Source organism: Siniperca chuatsi, linkage group LG4 (genome assembly GCF_020085105.1).
Source record: "Siniperca chuatsi isolate FFG_IHB_CAS linkage group LG4, ASM2008510v1, whole genome shotgun sequence".
Taxonomy (NCBI): Eukaryota; Metazoa; Chordata; class Actinopteri; order Centrarchiformes; family Sinipercidae; genus Siniperca; species Siniperca chuatsi.
Genome location: NC_058045.1, coordinates 30,471,247 through 30,493,257, shown reverse-complemented (window position 1 = coordinate 30,493,257; position 22,011 = coordinate 30,471,247). Strand labels below are relative to the sequence as shown.

The 22,011-nt window shown below is 42.9% G+C and overlaps 1 protein-coding gene across 10 annotated transcripts in view; it reads left to right on the top strand.

Moving 5' to 3' along the window:
* Nucleotides 1-16,436: 16,436 nt before the first annotated feature.
* ptprz1a (protein tyrosine phosphatase receptor type Z1a) overlaps nt 16,437-22,011 on the top strand; it is a 107,942-nt gene continuing 102,367 nt past the window's right edge. For 2 of the 10 annotated variants that reach the window (XM_044192202.1, XM_044192198.1), the window contains exon 1: nt 16,438-16,797. In XM_044192202.1, coding sequence (XP_044048137.1) covers nt 16,737-16,797 — 61 coding nt within the window. In that variant the 5' untranslated portion in view covers nt 16,438-16,736. Of the gene's footprint in view, nt 16,798-22,011 lie in introns of all 10 variants that reach the window. The other 8 variants (XM_044192204.1, XM_044192203.1, XM_044192206.1 and 5 more) reach the window with 6 other exon arrangements.

Sequence of the window (22,011 nt, the reverse complement as noted above, 5' to 3'; positions counted from 1 at the left end):
TCTCACATGTATTCATGTGTAAGATGTCCGAATGTAGAAAGGATAGGACGCTGCCAAAAAGATATGATACTAACTGTCAAATAATAGCCTGTGAAGATCCCAGTTTGTGTTGACTTTCGTTCTTGTCTTGGTCATTAATTTGGTTTAACTCATCATATCTCATACAACCACAAAATGTGAATCCTGAGAGTGCTTGCTTCGTAGGGAACAGTAAATTACTTAATTAGCCTAACTAAATTGTCCATTTCGCCCGTCTCTGAGCTTATTGTTTTGTCACTATTTGTCGGCAAAAATGCCACGAAATGTTGTCAGTTTTTGTTTAGGAAGTTACATTTTTTTGTCTTGTGTTCATTAAAAAAAATATATAAGCGATATAAGCAACTGCTTATATCTTGTTACCATAAACACTGACTGGACATCCACATAAAAATGCTGAATTTTCCCTTAAAGGCTCCCAAAACTAAAAGATTCAGTACCACTGCTTTGATGTACAGAGAGACATTTAACAGAGAGGGGAGTAACGTCCTAAACATCCCAGGCTGGACTTGAACTTGAACACCAGAGGCAACTCCCAGACAGCTGCACTGCTTTATAGATTAAAAACCTTCAGATGTGTTTTACTTTACTTTAAAAAACTGTGAATTTAATCTCAAAGCCTACAGTAACAGATATTTGACCACTTGGAGGCAGCGGAACAAGCTGTAAACACAACATCTGACATACTATCAGCTTATTGACCTAAAATGCTTCAGCAACAAGGAAGTGCTCCGACTCCGTTGTTTTGTCTTTGAACGTCCTGCCTACACCAGAAGTGGGAAGGTATCATGTTGTTTACATTGACCTCTGCTGCTTGTTACCACCTTGCACCTACATTTGAGCAAATATCTAAACAGTTTTATTATATAACGTACAGCGCGAAGGACTGACAAAGCTGGAAGAAATGAGAGACAAACATCGGCCACAACATCGCAGTGTTAATTAGCTCAGTTCTCCCACACAGTGGATCAGCTGGTCATGTTACTACTATAATAGTCATGGTAACTGGTCAGAATGTGTTGGTCTTTTTGTTTTATTCTGTGTATATAACAACATGATTGTGGCCGTCACAGTGGAGACTCATTTGGTTTGAGAAATGGATAGTAGGCTTTGTGAACCTATCAGGACCAAGACTTTTTACTTGTGTTTAGTACTTTAGCAACTGAAGAGACAAAACCAGAAATTGGCTGCATAGAGTCAATAAAGTAGTTGTGACTAATGTGTTAGGAAACAGCTGCCCACTTCCTCATCCAGCAGACACAAAGAAACATAATAGGTCCAATATTCACTCACCTTTATCTCTGGTTTGGTCTCCACTGACTCCTGAGAAACAGATCTGGCTCTTTAGCTGCTAGATGTTCCACTTTCCTCACCAGCTAGTCTCTAACTGTGTCTGTCTGCACTGTGGTGCTGAGCAGGTGGTGCACAGTTGAGTTTAAGGGAGCTTTATTTTAAAGTCAACAACTGCTGGAAACGACATTAAAAGCAGTAAGAGTGAACCAAAATTAAGTTGCGGGTTGTAAAAACCAAAAGCACGAGCTGAAAGATGTTATAACGGTCCACAGAGCTGACGGGAACTGAAGAGCTGAGTGATATTCCTCTGTAGGTTCATCACTATGAGCAACACCTTTCACATACAAGTAGTTATTTGATCCATTGTTAATATAAAAATATTGATTATAGCCACTTTAACAAATTCAGATGACCATCGCTAATTTCGCTTCTACTAATGTGTAACCTGTTGGCTATTTAACAAAAAGGTTTTTTAAGTATTGTTTGGGCATTGTATGCCTTTATTTGGGAGCTGACAGTAGAGAGATTACAGGACAGGAGGGCAGAGACAGATGGAGTGTGACATGCAACAAAGGTCACCGAGCAGGGATGTTGCAGTTCATGGTTGGCACCTTAACCTCTAAACCACCAGAGCACCCTTCAATTAAGATTTTTAAAAAGGTGCTAAGGCTTAAAAATGTAGGAAGTTTAAGGATATGTTTTCTTACCTGACAGCCAGTGATTATCACCTATCTCTACAACGGACTATTGGGAATTTTTGAAAATGAATTCATAATATTGTGAGAAAAAAAGTCATAATATTTCTAGGTTGCTTCGAGAACAAAACGGTGCATATTAGCATTTCTGACAGTCCATGCTGTAGCCTACACATACTATTTTTACTTGTAAAAGACTGTTTGGACTGCAGTGTCACTTTCCTCTGACCGGTATACAGCTATACAGCTCATTTTCATAAAGCCCCACTTAGCTTTAATCACTTTCCAATACCATGACTGTGCTCATTGGCTCAGCTGTGTGCGGGAACTGCTGAGGTGACCAAATCCTCGCTGTGCTCAAGCTGCTGTTTTAAAACACGTCGGGTTATTGACTCATACATCATGTAACTGGTGAAACCTGAAACTTCAGGTCATCAGCATCACTCATTTCACATGTGAAAAGCTGACAGTTCTCACCGGTTTACTTAGCCGAGTATCAAAATCTCAAAATATTTCATTGTTATTCTCGAAATTTGTATTTTCTTGCTCCGTATCTGACAAAGATGGAGGTGAGCAGTAAACACAAACTCCAGGCTTCAAAACGACCCTTCAGAAAGCTGTGGGTGATGACATAGATAGTACAGGCCGATTCTTATTTGTGTTTTTGTTGTTTATATTTAATTTGGTCTATTTTTTTTTTTTGAAGAAGGATCTTGGTTTTGGTGTTTTCGTGGGATTTGTTGACAATACAAAAAAGTAGAATATTGCCAGCCTTATCCATTAACAGCCGTTCTGACTTTCCTTCTGTCGCAGTTTTTGAAATAATTTGTTTATTTGGTTTACTTCAGCAGGATCCCAGAAGAGCGTTTTCATAATGAGCTTGTTTGGGCCCCTTTGAGACCTGCTGACAGTCAAATTCAATTAAAACATGATGCCAACATCCCGGCAAACACTCCTTACTACTCTCAGAGAAACGCTGGCTTTCAAAGTCAATTGTGTCCGATGTGAAGAGCCGGCCTTCATGTACCCGTCTGGAGCCTTTTCACGTGCTAAAATAAGAGTTTCCCCCTCTTTCCCTGAGTCGACATGAGCAAAGTGAGCGCTGTGAAAGGCCCAGAGAGAGCTTCCATTTGACAACTGGCAGCCTCAGGTCTTGTGTCTGTGTGACACTATGGGCCACTACAAAAGCCCGTCCTTTCTCCTGCTGCAGAATAACAGTGAGAGAAAAGAAAAGAGGTGGTGCATGATGGGGAGGGGGGAGGTTAGAGGAAAAAAAAAGGGGTCTGGCTTTTGAAACCGGCCCGGCGCAGATGTACAGGGCAGGAGGATTAGGCTGCGGGTGTTGGTGACATTCACCTCGACTCTCCCTCCGTCCTGGCCTTTTGTTGCTCCCAGCAGCCTTGGGGTGGTAAGCTGCCGGCCGGCGTGCCAACAGGGCTAAATGTGCACCTGACAATGGTGGAGCAACCCCCCCCCCAGACCCCACCAACCTCCGGCTCCCAACTCACCCCTCCTCACCCACTGCAACTCCACATACACAGATAACGTGATAGGGGAGCTAATGTCACCCATCTGACCAGCAACAGTGTGGCTGTGTGTGTTTGTGTGTGTTGATGGATCCATAACATTGTGAGTGCAACAACCTGTTCCCGCACCCACATTGTGGGGACTCACCTTCCATCTGGGGACAAAAATCGGGTCCACACAAGGTAACATTTAATTTAAAGTGGAACTCCACTGATTTTACACAACAAAGTCTGTTTACAGTTGTTGGGGAGTACTACTTCAAAGTTGTATAAAGGGAGCTGTATGAGGTCTGATATATTGCCTCAAGTGATGTCACTTGAGTCGGCGTCGGTCGGGGCTGAAGACTACAAGTTTGAAGATGAAACAAATGTGTTGGTGTGGAGTTAGAAAGAAGCGAGCTCACCAGACCTCTGCAGCCCGCTGCTCGTCTCTGCTGCAGGCTCCAGGCTGCATTAGCCGCTACTAGCATAACACGCTACGATCTCAGACCGAAGTTTCGGCAGTAGAGTTGCATTGTGGGTAATGTAGGTGCCAGGTTTTGACAAGGAGGAAGAATGTGTGGAATAAAAAAGACTTTCTCTAGTTCTGCTGCATTGATTTTGATCCTTTTTTAAAACTGAATTGTAAGCATACACCAAAACATTTCAAATCAAATAATCAAATAATTAGTTTTTCTCAGCCTCGACACCAGGACAGTATAGGCAAATAAAATTGGGAAGACCGTGGCGGCATCAAATCCACGTGGCATAGGTTGCATGGCACTCATAGTGTAAAGGTAACAAAGGAATATCACAGCCATAAACTGTATGTTTGAACGAGATTATCTCCTAATGACTAGAACTGAAATTAGCCTACCATACCTTCGCCACATTCATCCCAACAAGAAACCAAATGCAATTAGTTTGTGCTGAACACTGACGGAGTATCAATAGCCTGCACCTGAGCACTGAGACCGGCTTATGCCTCACACACATTGAATCAATTAAAGAACCACAAAAATGACAAAAAAGAGCTTCGTCTTGAGAGAGAGAGAGAGAGGGAGGGACGAATTGTAACAAATGTGTATTACTGCCATTTTCACAATGAAAAACTCCCTCCATTGCCTCCCTGCAATGAACAGTTTACAGTTTAAAATTTGCGCTGCACTCAAATATCCTTTTTCTTTGTCACTTGGAATAAACTCTGAGGAAGTTTTATGGTAAAAAAAACAACCTCCACGTACGTATGTTTCACCTGTGATAGTCCTGTACTTCCAACCCTCTCAACCCATCTTCTGTCAGCTATAATAAGACAATAATAATGACAATCACACATCAAAGGAGACGCCCAGGTGGAACAGTGTTCCCTATTTGGACCTGTTTTTCTCTGTGACAAGACAAGCAAAGGTGCATAACGATTGCTTGCTACTAGCCAAGAGCGATGCAAGGCAGGGGCACAATGGTCCAAATAATATACATACATACATATATATATATATATATATATATATATATATATATATATATATATATATATATATATATATATATATATATATATTTTCCAGCATTCAGTGTTCATATCAGCGTTCAATCTCATGTATGTCACTTTTGGCCGATGCCCAGGATGATGCTCACTACGGAGTTCAAGTGCGAGCAACAGGATGCTGACTGCAGTTCACTTTAAGGCCAAAGGTGTAACAAGAGTTTTCAAAAAGTTACATATAGAACTTTTAAGGCTTAGTTTTAAGTGTCAACATAATAACTACAAATGTTGGTTGTTCTGTAAAAGACATTCATTTTTCTCAGACAATGTTCCCGACTGCCTTTTGTGATCCCCTGACTTTTCCTGTACAGCCACCATGAGGTTTGTGGTTTTCAGTGAAATGTCTCAACAACTTTTGGATGGATCCCCGTGAAATTTGGTTCAGACATTGACGTCCCCCACAGGATGAACTGTAATAACTTCACTTTCACTTTTTCCCTTCACTTTTCATCCAGCGCCATCATCCGGTCAAAATTTTAATTGACATTCCCATCAGCCTCAGCTGTACTTTGTGTTTAGTGCTAAGTAGCAAATGTTAGCATGCTAACATACTGACTAAGATGGTGAACAACATTATACCTACTGAGCAACATGCTGATGATAGCACTTAACTCAAATTATCATTGTGCATAAGTACAGCCTCTCAGAGCTGCTAGCATGGCTGTAGAATCTCGTTTCTTTTTAATTGTCTCCATTCTCACTTTTACATGATTTGTTTCATTTTGACGCAGGAATATATCACTTCCTGATCCTCACACATCATCCTAATACATCACCCAGTCCTGAAAGAGAAGAGAGAGAGAAGGAGAGGGACAGGCACATATTCTCACAGCGCATTGTGGAGAGGAATGCCATTGAATTTGGGTGTTTTTTCATGCGGCAGTCTCTTTTGTGTGCAGGCTAAGGAAGTCCATTGTGCGGGCAGACACCCTGAGAAAAGAGGCAAGCTTGGAGCCGTTGTCTGCCGGTGCTTCTGCAGCGCTCGAGCCCTAAAAAGACCTGAATGAAGCTCTGCCATCGGAAGCAGCCGGCCCGAACGAGAGACAATGCCACTGGGCAACTTTGAAGACCAGCAACAATTAAAAATGCAGCTTCACTATATTAATTATGCATTCATGCTTTTGTCTTGTTTTTTTTTTTCTTGGGAGGGGAGAATGGGGGAGCTGTGAGTTTTAAGATTCAACAGGTCTGAGGCAGAGCGAGAGATTACAGTGAAAGAACAGCACATGCAAATGCTTCTGCAAATGCTGCTGTTTGAAATTCATTGAGGGAGAAATTTGTTTGTGGTTGGATGTGAGTTTCAGGGGAACTTCTGCAATAAAAAAACACCCTGCTATTTATTTAATATAACCAAACTTTGCTTCAGTAAGAAGACAAAAAAACAGCACTGAATAAAAAAAGCAGATCCAGAGACGTAAAATGCTCGGTTTCATCTCGCAGAGCATGTTGCTAGGAAACTCGAAGTTACAGCTCGGAGTTGCATTTGCAGACTCTTTTTTTTAAAGGCCTTTCTCCTCTCCCCTCCCTCGGTTGCAGGCAGGACACACATAAAGCAGCTTTCTGAAGGCATTGAGGTGAATTTCTGCTGGCTGGCGGCTCTGTCAGGTGGCTCTGTTGTGCTCAGAGTCACCAGCAAATGGCTCCTTTTGGACCAGTTGGAACATTTATTCAGAAAAAGCCAACACTGCTTTGAAAAATCGCTCCGTTTGGGAGGAATTCACGCCTCGTTTACAACCGAATCTGTCACACCGAGGGCAGAAGAACATGGAGTCTCCCCCTGCCGGTCAAGAGAGAAACTGCATAAGCATCAAATTTCAGGTTATTGATGAAGTACTAAAAAACTTTGGTTACATTATTTGTTAAGTAATCAATAATGCAATCCTGATACAAAAAACAGTAATGGACGAGGTGGAAGCAACACATTAACCCAGCAAATCAGAAACGAGTATTTTATGCGTAATAGAGTGAAACAATATGTTTATCTCTCATATCTTATATGAAATAAAGTGGTTAATAAAATCACCAAAGAAGTTGTCAGTCAGTTAATTTCATTTTCGTAATTTCTGGCTGTTAATCGGTTGTGAAAACACTTTCCTCTCCAGCTTGACTCACTAACAGCTGGGGACTTCTCTACAGCTGAGTTTATTGATTTGAAACAAAATAAACAAGTGAGCAAATGCTCAGTAATCACACCTCAAGTACCACACCTAAATTTAGACAGATTTGCACTGTTCACAGGACTAAGCATGTTGAGATAAGGCAGCAACACACACCGACATGTTGTAAACAAACTAGGGATGGGCAGATTGATACTGCGGGATCGATACTTCAATACTCACAACTACTCATTTGGTATAGATTTGGTATCGATGATAAAATTATATAAATACAAAACGTGGGCGGTTGCATCACTTCCAAACATTTTCAGTACTTTTGTATAACTTTGTGCCAATAAACAGCCCTGACATACAGCTGGCCCGTGTCACATGACTGTGGAAACCTAAGTGACATGAGAGCCGTGAGCGTCGTTCACAGTTTTAAAAAATATTTTTAAAATTTTATCTTTATTTCAAACTGTCAACAAACATAGTATCAAAAGAAAACATCCAAATCACATACATGCAGATGAAGCATTGAGAAAACAAAACGAAAAGCAGTGTCAAGCAGTCGCACACTTCGATCACTTTCATTTTTTTACAGTAATCCTTCCTCTGAACTCCGAGTTTCTTTTTTTTCAGGAGCATTAGAAACTTTTCTTGGACTTTTCTTTTTACAGCAATGGCGGATCGCGGAGCTCTCTACATGGCTCTGGGTTGCTCCCCCTTTCAAATCTGGCGTAAAAAGCATCATTACGGTGCACCAAGTCAGGTACACTGCGAAATACAGAGAGATTTCCCTGGCTGTGATAGGCTTAATCAGCATTGTGTGAACTCATTTGGCAAGGGCTTGAATGTAATGGACGTTCAACTACTTGGTTAAGGTTATCTAATGATTGTGGTCATGGTTAAAAGAAACCAACATTGACGTTAGAAAACGGTAAACGAACGAACATGTCTCTATAATAACACCACCTGACTTCCTACTTAGCTCCCGGCGGACAAGAGTCACATTTTGTACAGCCGCTACGGGGCTTAGATGTCATTTTGGGGGATTTGCTGAAACGACTAATACTGTTTTTCTGTGGAGGACAGTCTCATTTTAGCAGCAATGCGAGTACATTAAGCTGCAGTTCCTGTAATGTCCACTAGATGCTGCTCCAATTAAACTCTGGCTGTATTGAAGTGAATGGGAAACCCCCCAACTTCTCTCTACAAATACAAAGTGAATACTTTTTCTCCCATAAGAAGTTGGAGTTAGTTCATTGTGGGGACACTTGACCAATGTCTGTATTTTATTGACATGGGTCTCAGCCAATTAGAGTTCAATCATTTCTGCCCTGCCTTGAGAATTGATCCTGAGTCGTCAGAGGTCAAGGTAACCTTCATCGCTCCCCAAAGCTGCACCTGTGTGACATTACAGATCTGTCAAACTCACTTTGCTTCACTGCATTACACAATTCAACCCACTCGTCTAAAAAACAACATGACAGAAAACAGACAGAGGAGAAGGGAACGTGAACTGAGCACACAGAAACCTGACGTAGCATAAACAGCGACAAAGTCCAGGTTGGGAGGTGGTGCATGGGTCAAACAAACACAGGACTTTCATCCAGGAGACCGGGGTCCGTATCCCGTGTGAAACCAAGTCAACGTTGACTTATTTAAAGTTTTAAGTAAAATAACGTTACGTAGCTGACTTACGTCACGTGAGTGAAGTGCGAACGGTCGTATATGTCGTTTTGGGGGTCATTGACAATCGACCTATTCTGTCGTTTAGGTATGAGGATGTGTTGATTTTAGTCATGGCATAGCTAATTGGTGAAAAGGTATTTGATTTAGTCAACCAAGGAATGTACACTCAGTTGCCAGTTTATTAGGAACACATATCTAAAACTAATTCAGTCTAATACAACAGTCCTGCAATAAATCGTGGTTCAGAATCAGACACTTTCACTACTATTAACACTCATTGTATTACTTAATATTTTACCTTTTTCCAGGTAAACCTCGGGTGACGGCGGGACAGCTCTGATTTATGCTTTTTGTAAACTGACAAAATGACTTCAAGCTGCTGCAGTTTCTCTTCCTCCAGCACAAACAGATTCGACACAACGTTCCCGACGATGTGTTGTGGAGTGCAGCAGGGGTCAGAGGTCACGTGTGTTGGCAGCGTGTAATTCACCATGTGTTTCAAATACAAGCAGGGCTGCCTGAATGAACGTCTGAATGCAAAGCTCATTAGTGCTGCGGGAGACTGTACGAGGAGAGTCAGAGATCGTATAGTTGAAGTGAATGCAGAAGTGCCTAAACACATTCCTGCCCCTTTATTAAGGTGATCTGTAACCCTGTCTGTCCCAAAATAGAACGTTTTTCCATTGTGTGCATGTGTGTGTATGAGTGTGTGGTGGTCGGGGCTAATTCAGTGCATATCGGACCTCTTCTCTCCTAAAACGGAACCCGTTGTCAGTTGAGAGACCACTTAGTGCTCTTATACTCTCGTCAGTGTGCAGATAAAAGCGAATCAGACCTGCTGTTTTCTGAAGCCTCCTTCACTGGAGAGGCTGGAGAGGAGTGTTTTGTTTCTCCGCTGGTATGCGGAGAGCAGCCTGGACGTACAAAGACGGCGGTAATAACAGTTAATCTTCGTAAAGGTTCAATGGCTGCCAACCAACCAACCAGCCGGCTGCGATTCAGTCCCCAACAATGGCAACGAAACATCAAAGCCGGATGGAGCGCGGAGCGGCCGGTTCCCATCACCTAAATCAACAAGACCTCGGCAGAAAGTAAACATGTAGAGTTAACAGAAGGAGTCACAGTCATGTCGGATGTTACGGACTGCTTCTTTTACCGCAACAGACATTTCCACCTTAATTAGACATCCAATTACTGAGTGGGTTTCTCTTACGTGTGGAGCTGAAAAGGGTTTTTCTGAATATACACATACACATTCTTCCAGCACCATCTGTGCTTCTGGGCTTTTATGCTACTAATTCATTTTTTTTCTAAAACAGGTTTCAGGGATACAAACATCAGTTTTGGGGACTATTGCACTGATTTATTCCCTTAAGGTTTACCATAACCTCAAAGTATAAGTCTGGTGTTATTCTATATTTTTATTGTCAACAAATCCCATGAAAAGACCAAAACCAACCATGCGTTAGTCCGTCTCTCAGTACCTTCAGATTTCCCTACACTGTCTGTGGCACCAGTGCATCGGTTCCTACTGAAGACGTAAATCTTTAAAAACGACTCACAATTATATATATTAAGTTTCAAGTTCAAGTTTATTTATTTCAACTGTGAGAAATGCAGTTAAAATGAAAGGACCATAAAACAGAACCAAAACAATGTGAGTCAAAAATCATAAAAGCGAAAAGACAAAAACATAAAACATTTAAAACCTGAAGTAGGCATTTTTATTATTTCATTATGAAACTGACCATTGCATGTCACTAACAATATTTAATTGAAGGGTTCCTTTAAAAAAATGTGTGTCTGTGTGTGAAACGAATTACCTTGCAACAAACATTCCACCTCCGCTCTCGCCGTCCTGAAAATGCCTCTCCGATGTTGACCCTCATCTGATCTCTGTTTTTATTTAGCGCTTGCTTCTTCTCTTCCTTCTCCTCCAGTGTATTCCTTCTTTTGGCTTGTTTGGTAGCCTGCTATACGCCGTTGTAACGTAACATAACACACCTCTCTACATGGCTCTGGAAGTGAGGAACCAAGACACGTAGAAACTGGATGACCCATGTCTGTACAGAGCCGCTGTGATTGGCTAGTTACGTGCTAGCTAAGCCTGATTGGTTGTTTGATTCAGACCAGGTCCAGTTTTTAAAAAAACTAAATACAAAGGGACGCGCGCCCACAGACACACATCTTTTAAAGGAACCCTTCAGTTAAATATTGTTAGTGACATTCAATGGTCAAAATTAGGTATTTTAACCAAAAGTATAATGAAATAATATTGCCTACTTCAGCTTTAAACATAGAATTACAATCTATTCCAACACCCTGTTACTACTGTAGCTGTCAACACAAGGCTCTCCAGTCACTACATGTGCTGCTTTAAATCTGTGGAACGGTGGGTGCAGTTCTGTATGTTCTGAGCTGAGCTGCTGTTTCTCCATTTCTGGGTGACTTTTGTGTTTGACGTGTTTGATGTGATCAGTCACTCTGAGCGCGCTCTGTTGGGAACGTGACCCGTGTGATCGATGGATCGGACCGACACTTAGTGACGTGACAGAAACACCATGTGGGTTCGATGAGGATCCCCAGAGGGCTCTGAACCTGCCTCCTGACTGTTACCAGCTCCAGAGCCTGACCTCTGACCTCTTTGTCAGGAGGGGGGGTTATACAGTGAGTGTGGTGGCAGGAGGAAGGGGGGGGGGGGGGGTTAATGACACCCAGTCTGTTCTGTGTGACATGACCTCAATCCATGTATTGATAGAGGGGGAGATTATCCTCATTCTGACAACATATTCAGCTGCACTGCTGCTGGTAAAGGGTCGCTTCATGTATAGATGTTGTATTTAAACTGTTGCCTGTGAGCGACAGCGACAGTTCTGGGGAGGCAGTTATCTCGACTACTACCTGGGCACGGTGGCAGAAGCGGCTATTTTACAGCTCCTGCCTCCCAATTTTCTTGTTTTAAGGAGATCGTGGGTTCGTGGGTTCGATTCTGTTTTTATTTTCCTTTGGACTTTCTTTTGGACCAACATCACACAATTCTCTCTGGGTGGAGTCTGCATGTCCTCCCGTGTTACCGTGGGTTCTCTGTTATGGAATTCTCCGTTGTGAGCTTCCTCCCACCGAATCAATTCCAAAGACATGCATGTGTGGCAGGTTAATTGATAACTCTAAATTGCCAGTATTGAATGAATGTGTGAGTGAATGGTTGTCTGTCCTTGTCTGTGTCTGTGTTCGTCCTTGTCCTGCTGACGAGTTGGCCACTGTCCAGGGTGTGCCCTGCCTAAGGCCCGAAGTCACTGGGATAGGCTCCAGTCACCCGCGACCCCCTAACGGGGACCAAGCGGTAGAAAATGGATGGATGGATGGATAAAACATAACAAAAATACTATAGAAAATATATTTAAAATATTTAAATTTAACTACATGCAAAGAAGAAATGAAATCACAAAATTCAGGTCAGGTGATCCAGTAGCACAGGAAGCTGGTAACCTACAGGACTGACTCAGGAGGTACAACAACCAAACATCCATTTACTTTAAGGGAAAATTACATTTCCAGCACTAAGACTTTGCCACTGGACTTTCCCAATATCTCGCTCTCAGTGTTGTGTGAATGTGTTGACCTGCATTAACTTGAAGCAGGGTGGAGCTGAAGACGAGCCTCTCTGTAAAAATAAAGGTTAAAAACACAAATATAAAAACTGGATGAGCTTATCTGATGTCCTGAAAAACACCCTGGGAACCTTCCCTCAGGGGATTTGTTGTTGTCCGTTCGCTTCAATGGCCGGTGCTTTTTCCCACGTAACATCATCCGAGGGTGGACTCCGTCTGCGGATCTGAAAAGGATGTTTGCTGCAGCTTCTTCTGTGACTGTAAAAGAAAACTGATCATCACCTCAACATTATTTCTTCCATTAGTGATTGAACAGAGACGGAAGAGCTGTGATTTGTCCTGTTGACCTGGAGGCCAACAAGCTCTGATACCTAAATGACAAAATAGGTCATCTGTAAGTAGACTCCAAAATAATATTCAGTTCAGTTCAGTTTTATTTATATAGCACCAATTCATAACAGAGGTTATCTCAGTGCACTTTTCCTATAGAGCAGGTCTCTTTATAATATTATTTACAGAGACCCAACAGTTTCCACCATGAGCAAGCATTTGGCGACAGTGGCAAGGAAAAACTTCCTTTAAGAGGCAGAAACTTCGAGCAGAACCAGACTCAGAGTAGGCGGACATCAGGGGGGGGCACAAAGCAAAATAATGAGAGTTTTGATCAGTAGGATGAAGACACACCAGCGGCGCTTTTTTTTTAATAAGTTTAGGAAACTAAACTATCTATTGCTGCTGCTTAAAGAACTTAGGTTAGCTTGTGTCCATTTTACGGCTGAGCGGCAGCATCTTTTTTTACATTGTTCCCAATGAGGAGAGAGCATAAGCGGCAGCATGTAGCCACCTAGCTGCACCCAGCGTTCTTTTTCAGAGCGCTCCGACTTTTTTGTGTAGCCACAGAGTTAACACAGAGTTACAATATACATTCAGCAGTTGGCTAAAGCAACATTACTTGACAAGTTAAAATTAATGACCAAATCTCCACGAAATTTGAATGTTCATCTGATCTTTTTTTTTGCCTCACCTCAAGTAAAGCTCTAATAACAGAAAACCAGTATATTGTTTGTCCTGTAAGATTTGGTGTATATATATATATAAATCACACAGCTTGAAGTTTGTCATGTAGTCCCAAACTGCAGCAGTTTGTGTTTCAGTATGTTGTTGGGAGTAAAGATCTGCTCATGGCAGGAATCAAACCTGCAACACTTCCATTAAAAAAGCTCCGCCACCACATTCGCTTCCTGTGCCGATTGGTGGATTGATCAGTGGCTGTTTCCCCTTTGCTCTCCCTGCAGGATCAATAATCTGTGCAGAGCTTTCTACCTCTTCACAGCAGCTTGTTTTGTCCTGGAAGCATTCTCTGCTCTGTTTCCTGCTGTTCGGGCTGGGCACCGTGAGAAACGGCTCTGTTGAATGAGCCACGTAGTAAATAGGTGAAAGAGAAAATAAAATCTGTCTCACTATCTGGCCTGTTAGTTTTCCTCTAGAGATCACTTCACAGACTCGTACTGGAGGGACAAATCACTTTCAGCCTGAGTGCAGTTTGAAGGAAAGTCATGGAAAACTGTCCGAAAGCGCCCCAAAAATCCCTGAATGGGTGCACTGTGGGAGTACAACTAATTTTATTAGCCCCCTTGGAAACATTCAACCTAACAAGTGGAAAGCAGTTTCTGCATAAATTAAAGATAATCCAGAGTAAATTATGCAAATATATTCGCTCAGATAAAGGAGGGGGTGGTGTGGTCGTTTATTGTGAGGTTAAAAAATCTGAGCCAGTGGTTGAAACCGAACTGAGGGAAACTTTACTTAAAAGTTTGTGAGGGCTCGGCCTGTGAGGAAAGAACACCGGGATGTTGCATCATCTGTAAATCACTGAGAGGAGGGAACGAAGCTCTGACGAGCTGCGAATCAAACTGTGAGAAAAATCACAAACAGCAGGTGAAAACGTTCATCTCGTCAGTTGATTTCTTATTTTCAATTCATTTCCATGAAAATCAACATGCAGAGACTAAAACCCTTCTGCAGAGATAATCCATCACAGTCGACATTTAGTCGCAGTTGGCGAGGAATGTTATCATGTCATCGTGTTGAAATGCAGTTAAGAGAGCTTTAAAAACCCTACCTGGTGGCCATGGCCAGATTACACAGGGCAAAATAACCTGTTGGACCCCCCCCCCAACTGGGGTAGAACGCCGGGAATTAAGATCCCAGTTTTTCCTGGGAATTCTCTCCAAAATCTGCTCTCACTTCTCAAAATACCTGCAGGAGCCAGAGAGTTTTAGCATCAGTGAACTTGTGTGTCTGGGTGCACCTGCGTGCTCGTCTACCAAAGATTGTCCTGAAATAAAGACGGCTTGTCCAAACCGCATTAGCTGGGCATCATAACATGGGGCTCCATGGGGATTGACTCAGACACGATCAGCTGATATCCAACTTCACTACTGACGCTGGAGAAAACAGAGAACGAGAGCATTTCACAAAAGGTTGCTGCTTCTTTTTAAAACGCCTTGCATTGAAGTTTTAAAATTTCAGATACACATAACAACACAGCAGTGTTGCATCCTGTGATCCTAACCAACACTGTCTCACACACACACACACACACACACACACACACACACACACACACACACACACACACACACACACACACACACACACACACGCACACTTGTTCCACATTCCCAGAGTGAATTGTGATTTCTGGGTCACCGCTGATGTTTTGGTCTCCATTTCAGTGCGAGTTGGAAGCGTCTCTCAGGGGTCGGAGGGTCAGCAGCCCTGTGAACTCCACCACACACACTTAAAAACAAAAAGACACTCAGCCTCTCAGCTGTTTCACTCAATTACGCTTTACGTTGTGTTAATGGCTCCCCGCTGTCTGCAGTCTGCCGCGTCTCACTCTGAGTCCCAGCAGCCGATGATGTCCTCTGCTGATGCTGCAAGGTGGAAATTCATACAACTGAAATATTATTTACAGGTTCCAGATTAAGTTTGGATCAATTACTTTAATAATAATAATAATGACTGTTATGAGGAGGCTAATTGATGATTGACATGTTGAAGAGCATTTTGGTTATTTGTTGTTTTGTTTTTGTTTTGTATCCACTTTATTCCTACCGCCATGACACCTTGTGTGAATTATGGGTGCGACTTCAGTTATTCCTTTGACTGACACGAGGTAACAGTATACTACAGGGGCCTTCTTATTTTCTCTGAGCCTTCTGGGAAATAAATTACGTGGGAACACACGTGATCGTACCTGTGCCTTCTGCTACCGAGGGATGGGAAGACGACTTGACATCACATTGTCACACTGTCTTCACATTGTCATTTGATACATTGGTATTATAAAAATAGCGACAATAGCCGCTTTAATATTTCAGTTTATATCATGATTACACAATTAATAACCAGACACAGGAACATGCGGGCTCAATAGGGGCCTACAGCTCACTTTTTGCCCCAGGGGCCCTCATAGGCTTGATCTGGCCCTGCAATCACTATAAAGTTTGTAGAATCAGAACTTTTTAAAAACCTGTCTTGGTGGCTAGTCCAAACTTTGTGAGGTGGGTGGGCTTCTGCTATCGGTATTTGGACTCACGAGCTGGCTCGACCCTCCTTATTTCCTGCCTTTCTTTTTCCAATTTTCTTTTTCCCAACGTCCTTTTCCCCATCATATTTAATTTTTTTCATTTCCCCCGTCTTCCCTTCTTTACTTATTCCTCCCCTTCATTTATTTCCTCCTTTCTTCCTATTTCCCTAATTTCCTCTTCTTCTGCCACAACTACACTCTCTTTTCCTCCGTAATTTATTTATTTCTTGTTTCCCCTTTAACTTATCATTATTCTAACATTGACTCTGTTCTTGTAATCCATACAGAACTCCTCCTGTCGGTCCTGCTTTGATACAAAAATAATAGTAAATGAGTAAATGAATAAGCACTGGTAATCACAGTAGTGTGAGTTGTGGTTGATGTGTGGAGGAAGTGAGGCCGGTGTGGCTGCGGGCTGTGGGCGGCTCCTCTTCAGTAGGTCAGTCGGTGTGGAGGAGAGCGGACGGAGCGGAGCGGCGCACCGGGACCCGGGATCTGTACTACACATACACGGCAGCAAGACCACAACCGACCGACCGAACGGCAGGCAGGCAGGAGCGGAGGAGCATGGAGCTGTGAGGGCTGCGGGCCGACCGGGACCTGCTCCCTAAAAAATCCCTGTTTGATTTGTTTATTTACCGCATCTGCGAGCTTTTTTCCAAACATGGAGACTAGAGGCTGCTGGCTGCTACTGGCTGCACACTTCATCCTCATCTGCCAACAGGGTAAGGCATGCTATCATTCATGTTTTGTCCTCACATGACGCAGAAACCCTTAAATCTTCTTATATGTTTAGATTTTATCAAGAACGTGTGGTTTTCAACTTGCTGCGCCAACTTTAAGGTGATTGCGCAGCAGCTTCAGGTGAGCTGGGAAGTGAGCTCTGTCCGAAACAAACCGCTGAAGTCTTCATGTAGTGTGTAGTATTTGTATTTTTGTTGGAATTATACGTCTTTTTGCTCGGTATTATTTCCAGAAGTGAACGTGCAGTGCGTAACGCGTTGTGCGTCTTTGGAAACATTCAAGGAGACGAGTCCAAAACGCACATAGGTTTTTAAAAAGCAAACAGATTCTCTAATGTGAGTGAGATATCTCCCGTGTTTTCTGGCGATGGTCAGCGTCACTGCTCCTCTCCCGGTCTGTGGGATCGCAGATTGAAACGTTTGAGAGGCGCAGGGCGTCACATATCAGCTCCAAACCGAAGCTGTCAAGCATGAAAAGAGAAGTTTGGACACGGTAGGCTGGGTGGCTTATTAAGGGTGTCAGAGGCTCCATATCTGGCAACAACAACAGCAGTAATCCTATAATGCTGTTCAGAAACAGATACTATCACTGCAAAAACTATAAGCTAATATATATCTGTTTTGTTTCTCATCCTGGAGCATTTTGTAGAACTTAGTGGTTTAGGAGAGAAAGAAACACAACTCTTTAAATCTCTGCAGGAATACTAAATGGGAGGTAAAGTTAATGTGACTGTAAATTCATTCAAGTACCAAGGCCCCAAGGTCTCTGATCAGAACGAGACTTGTGATGTTGACAGTGTTGGAATTGTCAGTTTAAGTGTTTTTGGTGTTTTGGTTAAAAGTATATCGGCTTGTTTCAGGTTGAAGTGGTGTCTGTTGGGACTGTTCCAACCTGTCTGTTTGCAAAAATGAAGGGATGCGGATTTAAAAAAAAAAAACATACTGAGAAACATCCAGCAGGGATGCAGCTTTATGCCCAGCCAGGAGTTTTCAGGAGCCTGTAAACCTTGTGTTTGGCTCATTTACTGTTGAACACCTGAGATGTAGTGATGACGTGCATCACAAGTGTTTGCTACTCTCTCCAGTCCGATTGTTGGAGAAGTTTCAGTACAAGTGCCGATGTGATACCTAACATTAACATGTTTTTCTACAAAAAATGTTTCATTTAACAAAAGAAGCCAAAGCTTTAATGTTGTCTAAACACAGGCAGTCATACAAGAACTTTGACCAAAAAAAAAGGGCTGAATTTGGCAAAATCATTATTTAAATCAGAAATGGTCTGATCCTAGAACAACTGAATAAAAGTCTGAATAGAAGCAAGCATTTTATGTCAACATTCAGTACTTGTGACTTTCTGATACTCTGTGCTACGGACACATTTCAGTGAGTGCCAAAAAATGTTTGGATTTAGGTTCAGTAACCAGCTCTATGGCTGAACTTGTGCTCAAATGAAAGGTCATCTAATCACAAATTCAAAGGTACTTTCAGAACAGTGGACAGAACCTTTCTGAAACATGTTGTTCATGACAACATTTCCAAAAAGCCAATCAAGCACAAAATGGTCCTGTCTGTTTTCCACCACTTGAGATTAAATTGAGATGGCTGACACTGCAGCAAATTCCACTTTAGTCAAGTCTGCAAGTTTATAAGTACATGTGAAACAGTCTAAAGACCTCTGCAGCTTATTTGCCTTCTGTCTTCTCTTGTTACACTAATGCATTTCTCCATTACTGAACCAAAGAGTAGAGCAGCTATGATGGCTGAAAACCTGATACAGGACAACATGTCTTTTAAAACGGCTATAATCAGTATTTTTATAACAAAATCTCAATCTTGTAGTGATGAAGCTACAGAGGATTATCAGCTGAATCTGCAGTGAGTTTCAGCTCGGTGTTTATCTGTTACAACATTACTGTTCTGGTTCCCTCTCGGCTCTCAGAGCGTCGTTTCCAGAGAAAAAGCTGTGAAAAGCCGCTGAACACGAGCTGCTCAGCATTAAACAGCAGACAGCTGCTGAACATAGCGGAGCATCTAGCAGCTGAAGAGCCAGATGTTTCCCTCAGGAGCTGACATTTTACAGAATATTTTAGTGAAGACTAAGACTAATGGGCGACAATCAGAGTACCTGAATGAGTCTCACCACACGGTCCATTTGGTAGCTGTTCTGGTGCTTTCGATCATATCACATGGTACTCACCAGCTGACAGAGTTTGGCCAGTTGTGATGGAATTGTAGATGTTCAAATTTTTTTTTTTTTTGACTTGAAAACAATCTCACCACATTTAGTAGCTGTTCTGTCAGCGACGTGTTTTGCAGACGGATGATTTCATTTGGTAACATAATTGGTTTTCATTCGGACTTTCTTTGTTCTTCTCCTTGTTTCCCACGCGTTAAGTGGCTTTGAAGTAGAACATTTTCTTTTCTCTACACTGTGTGACAATATCACAAGTACACTGCATCCTGGATCAGCTTGTGTCAACACTTCATCGAAGCTACGTGATTCTGCGGGAAATATTCAAACCCAGTTTCTGGTCGCACAACAAGTGTTGTGTGATAATGGACCCACCAGTGCGTCCTGCAGGGTTGAAGAGGTTTAAGAAGTCAGTGGAGATGAATCAGGATTTGTCACCATAAGCCTGAACACTGGAAGGGTTTTCCAGCTCCTTATCCTCTGGTTTGCCCTCCCAGCTGTACGGTACAGTCGCAGCGTGCCAGAGAGGACACTGATCTGCTTGGTTGAATCTTTTCGGGTGGAGAGATGTGAGACAAAGATTAGGGGGAGAAGCTGGTCGGAGCCAGTTTTAGCTGAAGAGATGTGAAACCTTTTGTGCCCAGGCCAGCGAGCCTGGATCTGTGCTGGACGGTTCGGTACCTGCAGAAAGCCGCCTTGCTCCCTCACGCCTCCTCCCTTTTCATTTTGGCTGTTTTTAAACAAAGCTTTGATGAAGCGTCGAGGCACAAAGGAGGTGCCAGCTCGCTGAGGAGGCAGCGCAGGAATGGTTGATGGTGGAAGAAAAGACACATGAGGAGAAAACTCAGCACCATCTGTCCTCCCAAAAGATATTTGTGAATGGGTAGTGCCAGCCGTGCCCTGCGCTCCGCCTGGGCTCATGGAGTCTCCGAGCCTCTTGTTGTCTAACAGGGAGTCTGCTGACAGATGGCCGTCACAGTCAGTCTGTCAGTCAAACACATGCAGGGGGCGGCCGTGGCTGTGAAGCCCACCACCACAGACACCAAGCATGCCAACCCCGAGTCGAGCTAAATGTGACTTTTATTGTCTGTGTTTTTTATAGATTGATTCACATTGTCTGAAGTCTGTCTGAAAACAATCCTCACAAGCCCATATGGACGTTGAAAGAGTTAGAAAGAAAGAGTTGGTCGTTGTAATTGCCCCCGCTGTCCATACCGGTCACAGATCCCTCCTTAATGAGATTCCAATGTATGTGATGGGGGACAAAATCCACAGTCCTTGTTCTGTGTAGAAACGGTAGCTGGTTATGGTAGCATATTAGCTTTGGCTTAACTTCTCAAGTTAAACCAAAGCTAATATGAGCCTTCAGCAGTCTGAGTTAGACGAATCAAATGAGAATCTTCCAAAGTTACTTTCTTTTTACTGCAAATTTTGCTTTTTTTGTTTCCTTGCTGAGCACCAGTGGAGAGACAGTAACAAAAAGAGTGAATACTTCACTAAAAACTATAGCCCAACCAATACTGGATTTTTGAGGCCAGTACTGTTAATCATTTTAAGCTGGTTCAGCTTTAAAATGTAAGCTCCCCTGCTGCCTTTAACAACGTGAGTAAACTGAACATAAGTTGAATAATTAGTTCAAAGTCGTCTCATGAGTTTTGAAAATATAAAACCAACTCAAAGATGGTGGCGAGTAGTAAAACCCAACTCCTCCAACACAACGGTCAGGTTCTTCTACACGCTTCGATGACCTGAAACAGAGAGACCTATAGTGATACACAGTATGTGCAGTATATCGGTATCAAACAGAAGTCTTAAGTATCTTTAAAGAGCAACTTAACACCCACTTAAAGTCTTGTTTTTACTGACCTCCAGTGGTTTGACTTCTCGTGTCACTACACCATGACGTCGCTGCTGGATCAAAGCACACTTGTGATCACACCCGACAGAGATGCTGGCTGTGGTCAGCAGCAAAGTAACTTCCTGTAACAGAACATTTTGGAAACGTTTGCAAATACCTGAAGCAAGACAAGCGAACACGTCACTGGAGCAGAGTCCTCGCATTAGTCAAGTCAAGTCAGTTTTATTTATATAGTCCAATATGACGGTCTGTTCTGCATACGACACCCTCTGACCTTAGAGCCTCGGAAGAAACCTCAGGAAGAGCAACGGAGGACGGATCCCTCTCCCAGGACGGACAGACAGGAAATAAATGTTGTGTGTTCAGGATAGACCAACATTGTAAAATTACAGTACGGACAATCAGGGTGACAAAATGAAAGATTGTAACATATATGAATAATATAGATCCAGGAGGACGTTGAGCAACTGCAGGTGTCGCCAAACAGACCTGAGCCACAGGACCTCCTCTCCACCGCGGAGACCTGGAGGAGGGCAGACTGCACAAACACACACGAGGTAGCACACCGTTCACGCAGAGAGGAAGAGAAACACAACCAGAGGGAGAGCGAAACTAGAGGAAAGGCTATGTGCCCTAACTGTATGTGGATCCTGTTAAACTGAAGTTTGAGAATTCCACACTGTATAAAAACTCATCTGGATTTAGTTCGTCCTTTGATGAAAGACACAAACAAGACTGTGGTCAACTCAGACGACCTCTTCTTTCTTTAGTCTTTCCTCTCCTTTACATTCATGTCTTTAATTCCTCACCATCTTCTCTCTCTCTCTGTCCCTTTTCTTTCCTTCGTTTTATCCCTCCTTCTCTGTCCAAAGCAGCTTCGGCTGGGCAGACATCCCTCGCTGCCCCACTGGAAGTCTGGGGGGGGGAGCTGATTTCCAGTCGTGGCAGCGGGGGTATTTGATGACCAGATTAGTGGGTATTAGGCTCAACGGCATTCACTCAGGCATACACAGGGGCCACCGGTTTGAATCCTCCCGAGTCGCCCCTCTTTTTCTTTCCACTGGCCCTCGGCTGAATGGAGGCCAGGGTTACGTGGGCAAACAACCAGTCAGGTCCTCGGCAGAGGTCAGCTAAGGAGGCCCGTCCG